Source organism: Rhagoletis pomonella, unplaced genomic scaffold (genome assembly GCF_013731165.1).
Source record: "Rhagoletis pomonella isolate Grant_MI unplaced genomic scaffold, Rhpom_1.0 Rhpom_scaffold_00005, whole genome shotgun sequence".
NCBI classification, from domain to species: Eukaryota; Metazoa; Arthropoda; class Insecta; order Diptera; family Tephritidae; genus Rhagoletis; species Rhagoletis pomonella.
The window spans coordinates 55051883-55073737 of NW_023458559.1; the positions used below are offsets into that span (position 1 = coordinate 55051883).

The 21855-nt window shown below is 42.1% G+C and overlaps 1 protein-coding gene across 3 annotated transcripts in view; it reads left to right on the plus strand.

Moving 5' to 3' along the window:
• The window catches only part of LOC118739254 (ankyrin repeat and BTB/POZ domain-containing protein 2-like), a 167787-nt gene that overhangs the window by 137921 nt on the left and 8011 nt on the right, over positions 1-21855 (plus strand). For 2 of the 3 annotated variants that reach the window (XM_036470473.1, XM_036470472.1), the window contains exon 4: positions 18689-21852. In XM_036470473.1, coding sequence (XP_036326366.1) covers positions 18689-21852 — 3164 coding nt within the window. Of the gene's footprint in view, positions 1-10584; positions 11400-18688; positions 21853-21855 lie in introns of those variants that run through there. The other variant, XM_036470474.1, reaches the window with a different exon arrangement.

A 21855-nucleotide genomic window follows, 5' to 3' on the forward strand; every position in this document is an offset into this window, starting at 1 on the left:
TATATGTACTATTCGCATATAGAATTTATGACACCTGCTAGCACACACAAGTGCGTATACGTAACGTAATAATTTTTGAGCAACAACAATATAGCTTTTAAAATGCAGAAAAGCAGCGTCACATACATACATATGTAGCTGTTAACATAATTTACGAACTAATTAAGCGAATACGCTGCACTTACAGCAGTTTAGAGGCGAGAAACGCACAAACACTACAGTGAACTAACAGTGAATGCAATACAAAGCGGCACTTCATTTGTTTCCACACTGCAAATCCGCGACCCGCGTCCAGCAACCAATGGTAGCACGAGTAAGCAGTGAGATCTTTGAGAGCAATGACGACGAAGCGTTTTGAATGGCGAGTGATCACTAGGGTGATCCAAAAACAGTAAAGTCGGAATTGTAATGCTCTCACCTCCTAGGATTGTTCTATATCGACAAAGGATACCCATATTTTTTTTGTTTTGAAATCAAAAAATATTTAGAGGTCACTCAAAGCGCTCCAAGTGTTCCATTTATTTTTATATGGGAAAAAACAACTTTTCGTAGAAATGGTATATAACTCTTGAAAATCAATATTTTTCGATCGGAAAACTCTGGTTCTCTACAAGAGACTTTCAATAATAATACCCAAGAATGATAGAATACAAGATTGCGCCGATCAGAGAGGTTTTTGATAATAACTTTTGTGTGACGTCACCCTGGTGCAATTGCGAGAGAGAAATGCCAAAACGTGAGCAAGAATGGAAGAAGAAGAAAAAATGTTGCAAGGAAAACGTAAACAAGTTGCACAAGTGTGACGTCATGCAAACAACGATTCTGTCAAATTCGTTAAGAGAGGAATAGCGGTCCGAGATCGGCGCAACCTTTGTATTCTCTCAATCGTGAATAATACCTAATTGTTTACTCAACCATTTTTTAATACTAACGATTTTTTATTGGTCCGCCCATTGCATTTTTCGGGGTTTTTATGGGTTTTCGGCGGACCTTTAAATTATAGTCGCTTTGAGCGACCTGTAAATATACTCTGATTTCAAAATAAAAAAATAGGGATAAATTTTTTTTCGGTATAGAACAATCCTAGGGGGTGAGAGCATAAAAATTCCGACTTTACTTTTTCACATGCATTTTTGAACCACCCTTGTGATCAGCCTTGCCACAAAACACTTCCTACTCAACAATGGAAAATGTAGAAGATTTGTAAGCGGAAAAGTTTTAATTTGTTTAAGTGTGTGTGTGTGTGTTAAGCACTATAAAGAAAAGCCAACAGCAACGCTTGGGTAGCAGTTAGGCATGGCAAGTGAAGTGACTTTTGAAAGCAGTTTTAATTTCCGAAAATCAAACTATGTATCTGATAAAAATTGTTGTCCATTTTTACTCGGTGAATGCTCAAAAATTTCACTTTCAACTATGTGACCAAGCATTTTTATGCGTATAAAAAAAAAATTTATGACTTGAAAATTGTACTAAAATTTAAAAGCATTTTCATAAAGATAGTTACAGATACCATATTCGGGTTAGAAAAAATAATTGGACTCAATACAGTGTAGTTGAGCTTAGCAAATTTTAGAATTGTGTTGTAGATACTACATAATTAAAATAATGAGACTTGAGACTTGAACTTCAAGTTTAGCTCTAAACCCGATGACAATGAAATGTGATGCATGAATTATTTCTCTAGATAGCGCAGATGTCGAGGTATTTGAAAAAGGCTTATTTATTTTCAGGTATGATAATATTTGGAATCTATATTTATTATATGTAGACATGAAACGAAAAAACTCCACAAATTTGCCCGATAGGTAGCGCAGGAGTGGAGATATTTGGAAAATCCATATTTATGGACCGATATGATTCATATTTAGAACGCACATATCTTGCTTTCTTCTCTTTTTTTCGTGCTGTGAGGAAATGGTTTGAAATGACTTCGCACGATTTAGAAACCGTCGCTCCTACGTGAGTGTTATAGCCACAAAATCAATCTCTCCTCCTACGCTGGAAACTTCTCTACTCTACCACTTTCGCATTACTTCAAGGTAATGAATACAATTAGGGTCCCATTGGTCAGTGTCAACTCGCCCTACGTCCAGTGCTGCCATGTTTGAAGCCAGCATCTAGCTATTGGCTCGTCTTCTCTTCGTAAAGGGTTCAGCCTGTTGCTACGTTTTTCCAGTTTGTGCCTCCTTTATACGGTTACATTTCCTGCTGTTTCGGTATAATTTTCTTCGCTACTTATCATTTTGACTACGATTGTTATCGGCGGAGACTTTCCCCACTCTTTGTTCTAATGCATCCCATTCTGGCTTCCATCTTTGACATTTGAGGGACGTGTGTTCTGTATCATCTAGCTCGGCGTCGTTTGCGCAAGTTGGTGTCTCCACTTTCCCCATTCAGTGCAGATATTTAAGAAAGTATTCGTGTCCGGGCAGCAGTTGGGTGATATAATATTTTAAGTCTCCATGGTCTCTTGACACCCATTTATATATTTCTGGAATGAGCCTTGCCATCTATCTGCTTCGCTTATCTGCGCTCTATTGCGTCTGTCATAGGGATTGAGTGTGCGTTTCTATTTCTTGCGATGTTTCCGCTTCTATGCTGCCAAGTCTATAGGCAATATATCACTTGTCACTAGTATCGCAGCCTCTTAGATTTTCCGGAATGCTGAGGTCACCCTTAAAGCCGCTGTTTTTTGTACGATGGCTATTACTTTCCCACTCTTTATTTTGCTTTGCTTTGGCCCGCCTATGTTTGCCATTAGTTTGCTCAGGTAGCCTGTGACCTTTGATGCCTTTTTTGCCGCATATTGTATTTGAGGCCATTACGTTAGTTTTGGGTCCAACCGTAGTCCCAGATATTTCACCATTTTTTTATGGCAGTTTTTGTATCACAGGCTCTCATTTCGACTTCTAGTGGAATATGTCTTCTTGTTAAACGGAGGTTCATCTCTTTGCGGATTCGACGGTGGAGACGACGTTTTGTATGGCTCCTAGAGTAGATATTCCAGGTCGGAACCCGTATTGTCTATCCAATGGACCTCCGGCGTCTTGTATTTCCGATGCTAAACTTCGTTTTAGTAGCCTTTCATACAGCTTCCCTGCTGTGTCCAGTATGCAGAGTGGTCGGTATGCCGCAGAAGATTCGTGGCCGCCTTTTCCTTTGCTGATTAGTGTCAGCCGTTGCTTCTTCCATATATCTGGGGATACGCCTTTCCGTAGGCAGAAATTATACATATTCAGTAGCAGGTGGGGGGTTTACTCCATCCCCCATCCCCTAAACTTGAATGGAAAGAAATAACACTACAATAAATTTAGCCGTTGGGTGGTGCGGGATCGTTTTTTTTTCATTAACCACTGATGAAAGTTTGTCTTAAAAAAATTTGGTTAATAAGGTACTTGTCTATATTTGAATTTTTTTTCGTCACACAGCAACACTCAATTCGTTTGACAGAACTTTCAGCAAATATTTCTAGTACAGCACGCGTAAGTTAAAATTATTACTCGAAAGCGATTTAGGTTCTTTTAGTTGCAGTTGCACCTTGCAATTTTTATTCCTGAAAATGATTTCTGCAAATCTTGAAAAATTACTTTTTTGGTTCTTTAAAAGGTAAAGAAGACTCTCGCATTTTTACAGCAAAATGCGCAGTAAAAGTGCTTACATTGCTACGCCTAACCGTACTATAAGAAGCGCTGTAAAACCGTTGCCATTTAATTTATTTTCTGCTACTAGATTGCATGAATGTATACTTGTATGCGTATGTGTGCGTGCCCGCTTTTGAGTATTCTTGGTGGTTTCTTTGCTGGCTATTGCTGTTGTTTCTACCGCCGCCGCTGCCACTGTGCACGAAATGATTGCCGGTTGCACGTTGCTCGAGTTCATTCATTATGAATTTCAAATTGAGTCGCAACTTGCAATACCAACAACAACAACAAAAATAATAAAGAGCAGCAGCAGCTAAATAAGTCGCTATAACTTGCAAAGTCCAATTGTTGTTGCCATTACTTTAGTTGGCACTAGCGCAGCCAATTTTCAGTTACGGTTTTGCCATTGTTTGCACGCTGATCACACAGCTCACAACAGTAGTGTTTAGGCGTAGACAATGGTCTGCCCCGGCTACTGCGAGCGCGTGCACTCGTAATAGTAGTTGGGCCCCACGGCACAGCCGCCCAGTCGTCGAACAAGAACAGCTAAGGTGAAGCACATCGAAAAAGACATATCATTGCTGCTGCTGCTGCTGTTGTGAAAAGACAAATAAACCAAAGAAGTGGTAGTGAATACTCGTACAAGCGTAACAGCCGGCTGCTTAATAGCTTTAAGCTGGGAGAAAATAAAAGCAAAGCAAAGGCGAAAACACAACAAGCAAGCAAAGATCACGCTCAGCCGTCGAGTTGTCTGTCGGCTTGTCGACTTGTCTATTTGTCTGTACTGCTGTAATGCACACTCGCTCGCAGTAAATCTCTACTAGCTGGCTGTGGCACGCAACCGAACGCGGCTCAGCCGCTGGAGCTGCTGGGGCCGCGCTTTGAAAACGTAACCAAGCGAGCCGTCGCGGCTGTAAAATTTCAGTTTCATTTCGCCAAGCGACGCGTGCGGACGTCAAATTTCCAGCTGCTTGGAAAAGATGTAAAAATTTGATTATTTCAAAGCAAAGCGGTCGATATTAGATTTGAAATAAATCGTTGATTGAATTGAAGTGATGCGGAGGCGAATCGAGCACCAGTGAATATGACTTAAAAATCGATTTTTGATATTGTGGCGAATATAAAAGTGAATTTTAAAAGTGATTTTCACAAATAAAATTAATAATTTAAAAATATTGTAGCAGCATAAAAATATCTCAATAACAAGAAATTCACTTTAAGCGCGAAACAAAAAATATAACTCCAACTACAGTTACTGTTTTGACACATTTTTTTCCATATATATATATATATGTTTTTAATCGCTATCTTAGCCCAAACTATCAATCAATCACTTAAGTGGCACATATGCCGTGTAAATATTCGTGCAGTGCAACACAAATGCAATGCTTGAATGAATTGCTAATTTCAAATATTAGCTAATTTGCATTTCACTTTATAAAGAAACGAATACTAGAAAAAAAAAAACAAAAAATCAAGTCTTAGCCAGCTATCACAGTTGAGGGCAACAGATTTAGTAAACAAAATTCAAATAAAAACAAAAACAAAACCAAAAGTCTAAAACTTCAAGCCACCCACAACAGCAGGCACACTTTTCTAGACTTCTCTTTCGCCCCACTCCGACTATTAATTCCCTGCTTACCACAACCTCGTCACTCCATCCCCAGCAAACCGCACCCAACCGCTCAGCAGCAGCAACAGTTTTAACTACACCAAACTTTAGTGGAGTTGGCTTAGTTTTTACTTTTGCTGCTAACGAACCGCAGCATTGACCAACCAACCGGAAACAGTGAAATAATGGCATACTTTGGTACGTCTGTATGTTTGTGTATGTACACATCTATAGACATACATAATATGTATGTATGCATACATCATGTTTGCGCGAACTTGTGTACATACTTTTTATGAAATTTTTAGAAACCCCAAACCAAAAAAAAAAATTATTTATAATTGTGGAAAAAAGCGCTCGCTCTCTACTTAAATGAAGTAGCACACGAAAACAAATAAGCGCCCAAGTGTAGTGCAAATAGAAAACAAATTTAAAAAATTTAATTAACGAAATAGCTGCAAAAAACACTTGATTGCTGAAAACGTATGTGACACTTGAAATTTTGTTAAGTTAACAATATGTCAGAAAATATGAAAATGCGCGAAGTAGAAACTTAAAAAAAAACTTAGTTAGACGTTTGTAAATAATAATCCGCAGCTTAAGCGCCTGTTTTGGCAGTAAGGAAGTGGTTTTTTTTACTATTGCTCTTATTACATAGGTACTTCGTCTTTTTCTTTTTTTCTTCTTCTACATCTTATTTGCCGCTATAACCGTTTGGCGGTTTCGCGCAGATACCACCAAAACACTTCGTCAATCACTTCACTTCTTTAAGAAGTTGCCCCAGTGGTTCAACCCGAATGTAAAAAGTCTACCCGTGGGTACCGAGTCGAAAGATCTTTTCACCGGGGCGCTATCATCCATTCATACGACATGTTCAAACCAGGGCGCGAATCGTCACATACGATATCGTAGTACTCGTCACGTAAAAACACCGTTTTCGGATTGTGACATACGCGAACTTACTCTTTATCCCATTCAGCTTATACTGCCTGACGTATCACGTAATTTTCTTTCGTATCGTTTTCGATCAGTGAACGGATGTTACGATTCGAGCCCAGTAGATTCATTGCATTTGTATGATGCGCCTACAGTTCGTCACTTCATCTTCTTCGGTACCCGTCGCCCATGCGTATACGACCATAGCTCTTTAGATGCTTAATGCTGCTTCCGGTCATTTTGAAGTGTCATGTAAGTAGCTCTTAAACCACTTAAAGCACCAGATAAAATTTCTGGAGGTCAGTTAGCTACACTTCTGTCATCACTTTCAAACTCATTAAATGTCTGGTTATCACAACCTCCCAGTTAAACAACATTATTATCTCATTATCGATGTCGCCGACATAATGCACATAACATGTCTGTCGCACACGATCGTCAAAGGTGACACAACTCAAAATTACACGTTTGTCAGAAAATGCGAAAAACTATTTCTTAGCACATGCTAATCATATAGGCAAGGGAGACTTTACCTTAGGATTTTTCAACAAATTATTTATAACAAAAATTTGCTCCAGCTTATGCTGAAAGGTAAATAAAAGCTCTGTGCACATTTTTAGAGCATAATTTCAAAAATTAAAAATTTTTAGTTGTGTCACTTTTGAAGATCGTGTACGATGCGATCGATAAAGCAGACGTTGTATTTAACTGGAGTTTCTACCTCAGATTTGTGTTAACCAGACATAGAATAACCGGCCCTAAAAAATGGTATCCCAAGTCTAAGAATCACCTACACTGGAGAGCTGGACTTTGGCATAAGAAATGTTGAGTCGATGTGCGGTTGTGCGGATTTGTTTAATAGCTATCAAAAGTTCCAAATAATTTTGACAGTGTTTTAGAATTTTTGTATTACATATAGTTATGGCCTTATACAAAATATAAAAAATAGTTCCTCCGATTACCACATTCTGTATGACGCTCAAAAAGCTTAAACAACTGAAAATTTATGGGACACAAAAAGGGTCCAAACTTAGCCCTATATTTCAGTATTATATACACTCTTTACAACTAGATAAAATTAAAATCAGCTGCCTAAAGCTGTCTAATTGACTGCTTCAGGACTTTAAATGTCCCTATCCTCTAAAAAACTTCACGCAATCTATGTAAAGATTACCAAGCACCATTTCAAAACTATTTGACAAGAATCGGTTTTCAGGTGTTTTCGACGGCGTTAATTACAAATCCATTGTCAGATTAAAGAAACTCGAGACGGTGAATACAAAATGGCGAACAAAAATGCATATAATCCTTTTTGAAAACTTTGGGTAGACATTTTTTCGGCCTTTTCTTTCTAAATTCATATCACATCGTCCGTGAAGTTTCATTCTACCAATTATCAGCTGGATTGGGCTAACTGTTTGCAAGATATTGCATTTTTTCCGCTTTTCGTTGACATATAACCACTGCACTATGGTCTGGCGACTACTATTTGCTGCCCAAAAATCCAGAAGTAACCAAATTGATTTGAAACTTGGTGTTTGGGTGCTTTTGTGGTCGCTGGCCGATCCAATATGGCAACCAAATTTTATAATTTTCTCTTTTAATTAATAACATTTTGTAGCAAAAAGTTTAAATCGGCGGTTTTTTGGCATCTTAGCTGACAGCTTCGTAGACAGGCAGTAGTTTTTTAATAAAAAAGACCATTATTCAAAAAGTGCAAGAAATTGCAACATGATTCTCCGCCCACAAACTCTAAATAAAACATTTTCATTGCTCACAAAGCTTGAACTCGAAGACTTATTCCAATTCGAGCTACAAGAATGCTGACTACGAAAAAAAAATTACTTTTTGTAGAAATGTAAACTTTAACAGCTGATATCTTAATGGAAAAGCTCTTTAAGAAAATAATGAGTATGCACTTTTTTACTCTGGAGGATTTATTTAGTGAAGGGATATAAACAAATCGATTTATCGATACTTTAAAAAGTGACTTTTGGCCAGCAAATAGTAGCTACCCGGACCATAGTGCACTATGCGACGTTCCCTCAAGTAAGTTTTAAAATTTATCTTCCCTTTTAATACAAAATTTGTTCTGAAGAAATATGCTTGAAGTGCACATAAATGTTAAAACCTACTTGAGAAAACGGCACTTAGTCCACTTCTTGTTAACTCTCGGGAATAAAGATCTTAAAATTTTACAATTGTCTACCCTGTTCCATAGATCATATAGTTCTGCTGTAGTTTACTATACTCGTTATTTTTCCTGAGTATATCACAAGTCGATGGTTGTAGGAAGCTATTGACATTGGCGATCATCATTTTCCAACCGTTCCTCGCCATCTTATCGGCTAGTTCCTTCCCTTAGATATTGCTATGTTCAGGATTCCAGCAGAGAGAGAGAGAGAGAGTGATTGTCGAGACCCAGTGATGTCAGCGTTTCGCAACATTTCAAGCCATTCCTGAACTCTTTTTTTTTTAGATCGTAACGCCACTGCTTTGTATTAAAAAAAAAAAAAACATAATTCTTTATGGCTTTGAGTGAAAGAAATACCAATTTTCAAGTAGGCGATGTGATTGTAGGTCCCCCGAAAATACACCCTCCACAAGTTCCGTTCCGATACTTGATCCGTCGATATATGTAGATGGTAATATTACTATTCCTGTTGGCAGGCCAGCTTCCCTAGTTAGAAATCGTATAAGTTACAAAGTTACGTAAACCCGTTATGCTTCCTTACTGTCAAATTCACTAAAGATCGCTTCTTCCCCAAATATTTGACCTGCTTACGTAATTTAGATTTTCTTAGTATGAGGTCTCCTACGGAGGCAGCTACAGTAATAAAGGCTTTTGATGGCTTAAAGTGAAGGATCATATTCAAACCTTCTTGAGGTGCACTGCTCTTACCACCACATATACCAAGGCGTGCGAGTTTCTGCGCCCTTCTGATTTTTTTCTGATGTCCTTCCACCAGACCAGACTAGACCAGACCAGACCACCATATGTTAAAATTGGTGGCATTTTTTTGGTGTACACACATGCCTTGAATGATGTCCAGTTTTAAGCGAATGCCTTTTTTGCAGGAACTGTTCCCTGCTAGGCCTCTCTCTGACTCAATAATTTGAACATAAATCCTTTACTTAGGATAACACTCTCTTTCTCTATTCATGTGTAGAAATTTTTATCTAAAGAGCCATTTAAATTTTTATATATGCACTGTTTAAACGAAATTTTAAAATCTAAGTACTATTTCTTTGCGATAGGCGCGTTTTATATGACATCATTGACAGATGAATCTTCATTCCCAACTGTCCTTGAAGCAATTTGTTAAGCCAGCGAAATAAGCAAATACACAACTTTTCGTTTCAATTTCATTTACTTCGCCCCAACCTCCAACTACTTTGCACGCCTACTAACAGCGATAGTCATCACCTAATTGAATTTGTAACCAATATAATTGCAATTATACAACTCAATTATGGTTTTGTTTGCGATTTCATTTCAACTAAATACAATTAAATTAATTTTGCGTGTTTGCACAAGAAATTCCCCACTCACGCATATTCGAGTGTCTGCAGCGCAAAAATTAAAGCGGATGATGAACTCGCACAAACTTAAACTTCGCGTATGCGACGCTTAACGGTTGCATGAAATTTGGAGAAAAAAAATCTGAAAAAATAAGCAATTAAAAAGTGCCAAAAGTACGAAAAAGTCAAAGTCTAACGCCAAATTGGCATAAATTCAAAAAGTGTTTTTGCGCAATTCATCCGATAAGTCACAGTTCATTTAATTTAAAGCTGCTGCTGTTATTGTCGGTATTTGCTGCTAAATTTTTTTTCTTTCAAATGCAATTATCAGAGTTTAATTGCCGGCCAACTAGGCCAATACTGCCCGCAAAGCAACAAATGTGGTAATTTCCATTTTTCTGGTGTTTAATGCAAAGAAATCGAAATCGAAATGTACTTCAGTGTGTAGTGAGTTGGGCTGGACTGCTAAATAGACAGGCGTCTACAATGCCTAAGTAAGCTATTATGGCAACCGATGAAAGAGAAATCGTGAAATAATCGTTGAACAATGCAAACAAATGCAGCCAAAAATTGCAAGCAAATCAACAAACAGAAGAAAAAACTGGAAACATCGAAGATGAAAATTGAAAATGAAATTAAAAATAAACTATTTGTGCGAATGTGTGTGAATATGTGAAGCAGAAACTAGGGCAGAGCAAAGGCGAAATCGAAATCGAAATTGAAATTGAAATCGAAACTGTAATTGAAACGTGTCAATTGTGTGCCGTGCGAAATATAAACAAATATTACAAAACAAAAACAGCTACTTTGTTCATTACCCAAGCAAAATTCCGATCCAAAATATTCAAAACGACGAAACCGAAGTCAGCGAAAATGTATTGCGGCAAGGACTGCAGCTGCAGCTTGTGCCGCGAGCTGCGCAACTATAAGCCCGCCAAGCCGGCTAAACGCCCCGCGCCACGCCCGCCCACTTCACTCTTCGGCCGCTTCAACGAGAATTTCATACTGCGCCGGCGCAGCACAGCCAACTCCTTCAAAACTTTTCAACCGCAATCGTTGAAATGCAGCGAAATGTTCCAGCAGCGTGCCGCCGAAACCACACCAAATGTCTACTCCGAGCAGCCGTCACAGCATGCGAGTGGCCAACATGCACAGCAACAGCCAACACAGAAACACACAGCTGCGCCTAGCGCCCAATCTGCTGCTGCACTGTCGCCGTCGGAGCAGCCACGCCGCATTGTCAAACCAGATGCACCGCCAAAACCCAATCACAAGGTGGTCATCTACTTCGGCGATTCAATTGCAAATCGTGGCAAGCACAACATTGGCGAGACCGCCAAGGATGTGGTGCAAGCGGCGCAGCTGATGGATGACACAACAAGCATGGCGGCAGCTAGCAAACGCAGCGGCGTTGCCGCCTCCAACGAGTGCTTAAACTCCGTGGAACATGGTGGCGATGATGAGCTTCCCTCCTACATCGAGAGCATACAAAATGGCGTGATTAACATCAAAATCGAAGGCAACTATCAACGCGCTAACGCCTTAGTGGAAACGGTGGCCCAACCGACGCGCGCCACAGTGTATGAGGCGCGCAGCGATGGTGGTGGTGGCGGTGGCGTTGAGGACAGCGCTAGCCAGCAGTCGTGTGACTCGTGCGATTGGAGCTTTGTGCAGGAGTGGCGCGCACGGTATAGTGAAGCAAACATTTCATTTATTATACTAAATATTTTCTACAAATTCCTGATTGTCTAGCTATGTATTTATCTAGTTTTATTGCTTGATTTCACACCTTTCTGACTCAAATTACTCAAAAATTTATGTCGCCGCTGACCTCACAGCGCCGCTCAGTTTTGGCGTTCAATAAATTCAAGCGTGCACATTTCCGTTGCGCTATGTTCGCATGCATTTGTGTGTTTGTAATTACTGTAGCCCCAAATGGGCTCATTTGAGGTAACGTATACGCCGCGTTCACTTGCGCCTAATTTACGAGCAGTTCGGTTGCGCGCTGGTTTATTTGCGGCACTCCGCTAATCCCTCATTCAAGCTATTGCACTTTGCTTTTATTTTTGCATTTGTTTTTCGCAATTTTATGCATTTGAATGCCTCAATTTATCAAATTTTGTGGCAATTGCTGGTGGTGTTTTTTGTGGTAGCGCATAGTTTATGAGGGGGCTGCGCACAACCTCAGCTGCGGTCACTTAATTAAGTTGTCCGAGTATGGTTCCTGGACCAACAGTAGTGCTTTTTGTTTCACATACAAAATTTTTAACAGTTTTACTGTTGCAGTTAATAGCAAATTGTACAACTGAATTGTGTAGCACGACCTCCTTTGTTTGGTTGCATATTTTCGCATTTATTTAACCTTGTGGCAACTTGCGGTTGCATTGGTTTGAGTGTTTTAATTATTTGCCTGGCTGCATTTCGTTGTATAGAGTGCGCTATTTGCTTTTAATTTTTTTTTTAAATATAGATATACTTTTGTGGTATCTATTGCATGTATTGCATATGTTGTCCTCCTGTCAGCCGATAAAAAAATGTGCCACATTTTCTCAATTACAACGGTATTTTACGGCGTATTAATTGCACTTTTGCATTGCATTTTGTTTTTCCCATATTCAGCTTTGGTTATAACAAATAACTATTGCAAGCCAAACAATTTATATAAGCAACACATCCACACCACATTTTTCGTTATTTTTTTCCGCGAAATCCAGTAAAGGAATTAATTCAGACATTAATTTGGGAGAGCAGATGGTGGCAAAATTGATCGAAAACAATAAATGAAAAGTTCATTCCTACCAAAGCTTGGTAAAGATCAAATCCCGTCAAATAAGGCAGTGAATGTTTGTACATTTCAAATTGCATTGCAGAATAATTTAGAAACTATTCCAAAAAGACTGATTATTTCATTACGGTGAAGGAAAGTGAGAGAGAACTCGGCAATGTGAATGAACTGATGCTGCTGGGGAGCCATCCGTTACTGCCACATTAATAGGTCTATTTAAGCAGGAAGAAGACTACTGTGTAGTCTACCAGACAAAGCATGCATAGAAATATACAACGAGAGATGTAGCTGGCTTAGTTTCAAGATTTCCCTAGAACGCCTCCGGTCTACACTTTGCTAGAAGGATTTTGGCACGTTACGTTCTTGCGCTCGCTGAGTTGCCTAAACATCCATCTGTCCAGAAGCATACCATACGAGGTAAGGAGAGCTCCCAGACCTTCCCAATCCGGAAGTGATTCCTCGAGGGTTCCCTGTCTTGCCAGCTCATCGGCCATGGAGTTTTTAGCGATCTCGCTGTGACCTGGTCGACAAGGAAGTCGCACCATCCTTCAACGTTCTCCAACGCACAGTCCAGGAGCCAAGAGCCTTGATAGCTGCTTGACTCTTGGAATAAATATTCATGTCCTTTAAACATGATACACTAGAGAGAAATCTAGCCGAAGCCTCTTTTTTCGCGGCCACCTCTGCCTGCAAGAGCTGCTGTGATCCGGTATCCTAAATTTCAGGCTGATGGAAAGTTCTTCGCAGAAGACACCTCCACCAACCTTCCCATTCAGCTTCAATCAATCTGTAAATCAGTTTACAGGATCAAAGATACTACACCCCTCCCGGTCCTCTCTCGCTGGAATGTGGATAGTGAAGGATCCATTCGGACCCAGAACCGGCGTGCAGTGGTCTGTTTGAGTCGGTAGGAACCCGAAGGCTTTTAGAATACTGGAGTGCCCATAGCTCGAGGCTAACTTAAGGCCCACTCTACTTAGCCTTACTGCGGCGCGCGCAGTGGCAACCCTGCCAGCTATGTATATCTATAGGCATAACATTTAACATGTCATTAGGTGCCAGAGTAAGTGTGGTTCGAAGCGGCCCACTGATTCCAATTAAGGTGGCGCTTTGCACGCTCTCCGGCTGCTTGGCGATGAAGGCATTGTCAAGTGCATTTCACCAGATGAGTACCACATATAAAATAAAATTGGCTTGATTATAGTTCCATAATGCCAATGAACTACCTTCAACAATACAAAGATACTGTATCCTTCTTGATATTTCCTCTGGTATGACAACGACCCAAAGCAGCAGTGAGAGAACTCCTCTCTACCTTTATACTTCTACATACACATCTCCGAATTGAAGCGCTGCCACACACTGCCGCAACAGTTCCGTTGCAAGACAAGCGGCAAATAAAACCAATGAACTACCTACAAAAATACAAGGATACTGTGTCCTTCTTGACATTTCCTCTGAGATGACAACGACCCAAACCAGCGGTGAGACAACTCGCCGTTTCGGGGTATCTTTACTCATACATCTCCGGATTGAAGCGCTGCCACACTCTGCCGCGATAGTTCTCTTGAAAAGCAAGCGGTAAATAAACGTGACAAGGTCGGCTTCGACCTCTAGCTTAATTAGTGAGTTAACTACAGCCCCAGGCAAAACATTATTAAAAGTCCCCTCGATATCAAGGGAGAAACCGGTCGCGAATTCCTTCTGCGAAAAGGTTTGCTCGGTACTGTCAACGACCGTGTGTAGGGCCGTTTCAATAGATCTGCCCTTGCAGTAGGCATGCTGATCCAAGGAAAGACGATGCCTGAGGATCCCGCTTCTTAAGTGCAGATTGATCAGCGTCTTCAAAATAAACGAGCAGAGACTTATAGGCCTGAAGTCCCTAGATGAACACAACTCTGACCACTTTCCAAGGCCCCGGAACATTACCCCTAGCCAAACATATCTGGAATATAGGCATGAACCAGCCGCACTACACTTCCGCAGACTTCTTCAGTTCAGTATTATGCCGTCTGGGCCTGGGGCCTTAAATGGATCGAAAGAGTTCGAAAGGGCTAATGGCCCAAAGAAGGCGATTTTCGGTCAGGATTTCCGCCACGTTCGTTTCGGGGCTAGTAGCCTCTAAACGGATCCTTCCCGGATCCGGGTTTTACGCCAAGTGAGCATCGAGGAGCATCCGAAGATACTCCTCGCTGCTTATCGCCTAGATACCGCTCTCGTCCTTGATGTATCACAGGGGAGCGGGACTCTCAGAGAGAACTCGCCTAAATCTCAAACACTCATGACTGCCCTCCACCCGTTCGCATAAGAGTCTCCACAAAATTTGCATCGATTTCATAATCTCGGATTCTTATATGGCCCAAGTCCACTGATTTACTTGGCGTTGTTGAAAATGCTTCTGCTAGAGGCCCTAAGTTTGGAAAGCTCCTCCGATCACCAGAGCGGTTCCTGCTTTTGTGGTGACTCTGGGGACGAGATATTTCAATGGCTCTTTTGGATTTTTAATTTTATCTCCCATTTGATATCAAGATATTTGGTTATCAAGAAGTATCTCTCGGAAGTAGGTATAGATTTTTCGTACCTTCATGGTGAAAGATATGATGGAGCTCCATTAGCGATTAGTGATGAGCTCCACGGAGCTCAAGCGTACATATTTAAATACCATAGGATTTTCCCATTGCCGCTTATGTGCACTATTTTAACTCAGCCGTGAATGTAGCTTGTGATGTAGCTGGCACAATAACGCATGAAATTTGCGGAAAATGCTATGCAGGAGTTTCAAGAGATTCAACAAAATGTAAAAAGTATTTTTTTACGAAATTTTCGAAAATTTGAGCGAAGTATGCACCACATATCAACAAACGCCGTGTACTTTTATATCGTGCGACTATCTGCATAGGCGATTCTCATTCAATAATTTGCTGCTTATGCTTATAATAACCATTTGCCATGATCAATGATAAAGCTATCATTAGCGTCCTGCGTCGCTAGCCAAGAAAAAAAAAAACCAGCGACGGAAATAGAAAAAAAAATGTGATTATAATACTTTCGGCTTTTAGCTACATATACATTTGCACTGGATTCACCAACAGCGGATGGCCGAATCAACAATACAAATATTAGTGCCTGCAAGTAAGCGGAAACTCATTTCTTCCATTCAAATGTTTGTTGATTTACCTGATTCATGACGGCTGCTATTGCTAATACAGCCAGCTGTTAAGCGAATTAGTACACATTCGTTATTAGCTATAGCATTTTGTCTTTCCTTTGCTCCAATGAGCCGATTAATGCTGAATATGCATGCGATTGTCGAAGGTCTTTCGCTTACAACATTTCAATTGACGTCAACTTCCTTTGGTAGGGGAAAACGATTGGATTGCGCGAATTGCCAAAGATTCAATTTCAAGGTGAACTGTATTAATCTTTTGCGATTGGACACAGTTAAATGCTCGCATTGTTGAAACTTTTAATTAACGGTGTCAGTTTTGTATAAAGCTTACTACCAGAAATAACGCATAGAGGTCACTTTAGTGCAGCAACCAACAAAAATTAAAAATTAAAAAGTTTTTTATTTTAGTGCATTGCATTCTTTTTTTTTTTAAATATTGCTTGTTGGAAAAGACACTAGGTTCCAGGCAGAGAGACGCCTGGCAATAAAGTAACGCACTCTGTCTCTTTCTAGTATTCTTAGCAGGTGTTCATACGTCAGCTATAAATCACCGAAGACAGACTTCGCCCACGTTGGGCGCCAATTTGTCACCTTACTTTTTGTCTCGCAAACAACCCACCAGCCTAATGTACCAAATGCACTTGAAGTGCCCAACAACAACGTAAAGGCCTAATACGGGTAAACAAATGCAAGCACAAAAAGGAAATGACAAAATATTTGCAACCGGATGACTCGGTGGAGACGGCGGGTTGCTGGTGGAGAAGTCAACAAGACTATGCTATACAATAAAATGATTGAAATTAGGATATGCGACGACAACAATTATACAACTACCAAACAAAGTACCAAATAAATGTTTGCCGAAATACAAAAAAAGGAATATTTCCCTAACAATAACACCAAAATCAAAACCTTGTTTTGAGGTGTATCCGAGGTGAGGTCTATCCTAAATTTTACGAACCCCGAAAGGAAAATCAAAAGAAAATTTTGTTGTGGCCAGTACGCGACAACACATTTTACATTTGCTACGGTATATAAAATTCGTTCCGTAATTAAGGTTTCTATACCCATGGTGGAATCAACCAGGTGAAGTAATTAGAGCAAGATAGAGAAAGATTTTGATACTGCCCTATTTGAAAATCTGTTGTAACGCTCTAAAAAGCCATCAATAGTTAAATACTTTATGTATATGGAGATTTTTTTTTTTAGTTTGTGGAACATACATACGTTTGATACCAAGCTGGTTTTCGGACATAGCATTGGTCAGCCTTAAATATTCCCTATAGGTTGTTTTAAACAGATATTAAATTTGGGAATTATAAGAAGGGGTGTCTTGGAATTGCGCTCCTAATTTGTTCTACTTCTATTTTTAACAATGGAAAAAGAACAGTAAAAAAATAACTATTCGCGAGATGGTCCATTTTCAATCAATTATAGTCTTATAGAACATTGACTATTTTTGGTCTGTCTTCTGTCTTGCATAACTACTGCCTTTGAAATTAGGGTGTATGCATTAGAGATGTGATGAAAACATGTGATTTTTTACGTTACACGTGGTGTCACGGTTTTTCTCGCGTGAGCGTGAGCGGTTTGGGAGAAAAATCACGTAACTTACGTGATCGTGCGTGAACGTGAACGAAAATGACTCACGCGCCCATCTCTAGTATGCATTTAAAAATAAAGATTTTCACTATCTCTTCCACTCATAATTATAACTACCGTTATCAGTAGTAGACTTCGAAGTAGGCATTTAAAAAAACTGAGACATTATGATTTTGTAAAACTTTGTTTGCTTAACCCACTTACATATGTATGTATGTTTCTTAACCAATTTTTGCACATTAGAGAATGCTCTTCGAGCTACCCAGCCACAGTTAAGATTAACAGCCATTTAATTTCAAAAGATTTGATTAGAATCTTTCAGTGAAAGCTACGCTGATCTCACAACAAAAATATTTATTTGTTTTTAATTAACAGCAAGCAATGCATACATCGGCAGAGAAGACATTGCTAATGTGAAGAACTACAAACAAACAAATACTTAAAACAATTACAACAATGTATTGCCATTTAAAAGATATTTGCTTGAGCGCATGCGCCTTTGTGCTTAAGCGTTTATGGTATTTTGTGTTCGCTTTTCCAAGTTTCCGTTCAAGTCTTTGTTTCTGCTGCTGGTGCTGCTACCGCAGCTCAACTTTTCAAATGCAAATGAGGCTACGCGTCGGCGCAAATGACAAACAGCAGCTGTGTCTGACATAATTTTATTTTTCATTGTCAGCGACATTGAGCGCGTCCGGCCGCTGTGCTTTACAGTTATGACATTTATTCAATCACACACAAGTTTTATTGCTTTTTTTTTTTTTTTTTTAATTCATTTTTTTGTAATTTTCTCCCGTCGTTTATATTTTAATGCAAATTTCTGTATTATTTTGCGTCGAAAAATCACAAAAAAGAATGATTGTCTTAAACTTCGTTCTAATTAGAAGCCGAACGCTTGCTTGTGCCAGTTCTGAGCAGCCAAGAATTTGCTTTGCGGATTAGCGGTAATTGAGTGGCAGCATGAACGTCTAGTGGGAACACCACTGACAACCAAAGCGCAACAACTTATTCAACTGTCAGCGGATGCTTAGCGCTGAGTTGCGATGTAAAGTGAGAAGAAGAACTGGGAAGAAGCGAACGGAATAGAAAGCGCTGAAGCTCCCACTTGGCTGTTGAAGAACATAAACATTGCCTCAAGTCTTGTTTTAACAAATTTTACTGTTGTAGTTGTTATTGTTATTGCTATTGTTTTGATTTGACTTTGTGACTCGGCTGTTTCCGTAAGCCATAAGTACATAAGCAGCTTAATTATGTGAAATCGTTTGACGCACCGAGACTTGACATGCAGCATTGCAACGGCCAGCTGTCACTTGAGTAATTTCACACATGCAGCTTAGGTGCGAGTACACATACTTAAACTCGCATATTTACACACATATTCAGCTAACAACGCCATCTAATAATTTTTTCTTTCTCTTTCGCAGACCTACTGGCAACTTGCGCAGCGACTTAACCGTCGGCGTCTTCAGCCCGCAACCATCAAACTCTCAACTCCACTGTCCCATCGGCTCGCCCAGCGCAGCAGTTTTGCCTAACCAAAGTCAAATGAGTGCAATGCCTACATCGCCTTCGACCGGCACCACAATGACCGCCAACTCAACGCCGCTCAATGCGCCAAATGGTTTGAGTTCCTCCAGTGGACGCATACAAAGCCCCGCGGTTGCCACGCCAGCGCAGCGCATTTCCAAGGAAGTGGCCCAGCGTTTGAATGGAGGCGTTGCTGTTGCCAGTAGCGCACCTACCGTGATTGTGGGTTCTCCAACAACACATCATAGTAATGCGCCCACCACTTCGATTAATATAAGAAATATCAGGAGTCCACCAGCAGCACCGACTAAGCCAACGCCACATCGCTCCATGGCAGCGCCTGCGCGACTCACTGTGCAAAGCACACCAGTCAAGTCGCAGCCGCCGATGTTGAGCGGTAATTTGCCACCGCAGCAGCCGCAACCACCACAGCCGGTGACAGCGCAACAGAAGTCATCAAGCGCGAGCGATAAACGCCCGCTACCGCTATCCTCTTTGGACTTGAGCAGCTGCAGTATTGGCATACCGACTGCAGAGTCAACCCCAGCGCATGGCGCAACTAGTGGCGGTGGCTATCAGCCCGGTGCGCATACAAAATCAACGAACACGACGACCAGCACACGCACACATCACCACGAATTCCGCGCGCTTCAGCGCGTGCAGGAGTGTCATAGCTCGTCGGATGAGAATCGATCATCGGGGCATGCCAGCATGTCCGATACAGGTGGTCATGGCAGTTCCTCGCCCGGCGGTGGTGTAGCGCTTGGCCCACTACCAGAAGATCGTCTCGCCGCTGGCGTCACCAATCGCAGCACGCGCTCGCGCGCAAGCACCAATCATTCGCGCGCACGCCATCGCGCTATACCTGCTTCCAAAGCACCATGGAGTGGTAGCGGACTGGAGGACATCAAATTGGCCATACAACAACTTACAATGCGCTCGCAGACGAGTACGAGCACGTATAGCAGCCTCAGCGCAGGATCAGAGAGTTCGGAACCCGCACGCCGCTTAGGTCGCTACTCTTCGCTGGAGACCGTAAACACAAATGTGACCAGTGCCGACGAGTTTGTATGGGTGGACTCACACAATCGCCTTGTAGAATTGCAGCATCCGCCCTGGAGTCAGCACTGCATTATGCGCGTCGTACGAAATGGCCGTTGCAAAGAGCAGGCGGAGCGTGTATCAGTCGAAACCATACCGCGCCTGGGTTATCTGCTGCAACGCGCGTTGGTGCGCATAGCGCGCGAAGTACAACGCCTCTCAGCCAGCCTGGGACTGTGCTCCAAACAAGAGGTGGCAGCAGCTTACAAAATCGTTCTATGTCCGGCATTGGCAGACTCTTGCATCAAGGCATGCTTGCGCGCAGCAGCGATGTTCGCTGTTACGGGCGACAGTGCGTTAAAGCAAAGCAAATCAGCGCGTGCTGGACTACAGTTACCCGTGGGACGCTTTCATCGTTGGATGGCCGACGCGCGACTCGGCAAGTTCATACATGAATACGGGGCGGTGTATCTCTGCGCTGGCATGGAAAATCTGCTTGAGGAGCTACTTCTGCAAAGTTTTCCCGTGGATCATTCAAACCAACTAACTACGACCGTGTTGGACCAATCTATTGCACATTCCGGTGATTTGTGGGGTCTACTGCAGCCATTCGCGCACCTGAATGCAGGGCGAGTGGCTTCCGGTGCACTTACAATGCCACGTTGGGCCAGTCTGTCATCCCTCGGCTCGGGTACCCAGAAGAGTGGAAGCTCTGGCGCCAACAGCAATGTGTCACTGGAGCCCTGTCTGCTCACGACCTGCGTTGGCAGCATAAGCGAACTAAAAGACTTGACACTGCGCGCTCAACAGAAGTTTCAGCACACCGCACTTTCCAATGCTGCGCTCTCTGCGCTGTTCTACTTCATGCGTTGCTCGCAACTAGAGCACAGCGATCTGAGCGGTGCACCATCGAGTGTCAGTGGTAGCGCTGGCGGCAGCAGCCAAAATGTGCAGGAGCTTTGCTACGAACGCGCATATGTGGTGCTACCGCCATTGGTCGAATGGCTACGTGTTGCCTCAGCGCACGCAGAGTACCGTCACGCGGTTATGATCGATAAGGATGATATCATGCAGGCGGCGCGCTTGCTTTTGCCTGGCGTTGATTGCCCCCTGAGGTCGATCGCTCACGACGAAGAGCTACCTACAAAGAAGACACACTTTTCACATCCTGGCGCTACTACACCCATTGCGTCGAGCATCAGCGAAGACACCACGGAGTTGGGCAAGCGCGCTACCATCACTCTGGCTTTTAAGCTCATGCTGACCGGACGTGCGGAGTTATTGGCTCAAGCAGCCAACTTGTTGCCGCCCACTACGCGTTATGATACGTTGAACCACGCTGGACTCACGGCGCTTATGATCGCTGCTATACGCAATGACGAGGTGGTCATACAATCGCTGCTTGATGCCGGCTGCGATCCAAATGTGGAGGTGCCACCAGTCGTGCAGACGAACTATCCAGGCATACATCCAGACACACAGCACTGGACAGCAGTGACATTCGCCGCGAGTCGCGCCAATTACCTAGCATTGCGTTTGCTCCTCGAGAGAGGCGGCAAAGTGGAAGGCGGGGCGCGCTTAAGCGAGGAGAAGCCAACGCTAACACCGCTGCAAGTAGCCTGCGGCTCTGGTAATGTTGAAATAATTTCACTTCTGCTGGCGCATGGCGCGAACGCCTTTCTCTCCACACAACAAAAGGACACTATGTGTTTCGCCGGCGGTTCGGCGCAGCGTGGCTCTTATTGTGCTATCTCTGTAGCAGCCGCGCATGGACAACGCGCTTGCTTGCGAAAGCTGCTCTCTCATCCAATGTCACCGGGGATCAAAGATGTACTTTCGCTCGAAGAAATGCTTGCCGAAGGAGAACCAGTCGGTAACGCCACGCGTGGTGGGGGAGCCGCCGGTGCTGGAAATGCGACCGGTGAACGCATAAGCGCTGATCTACCACTAACACTAAACAAGACGCAAATCAAGAGCCTGCAAGAGGCAATGTACCACAGCGCCGAGAACAATCATTTAGGTA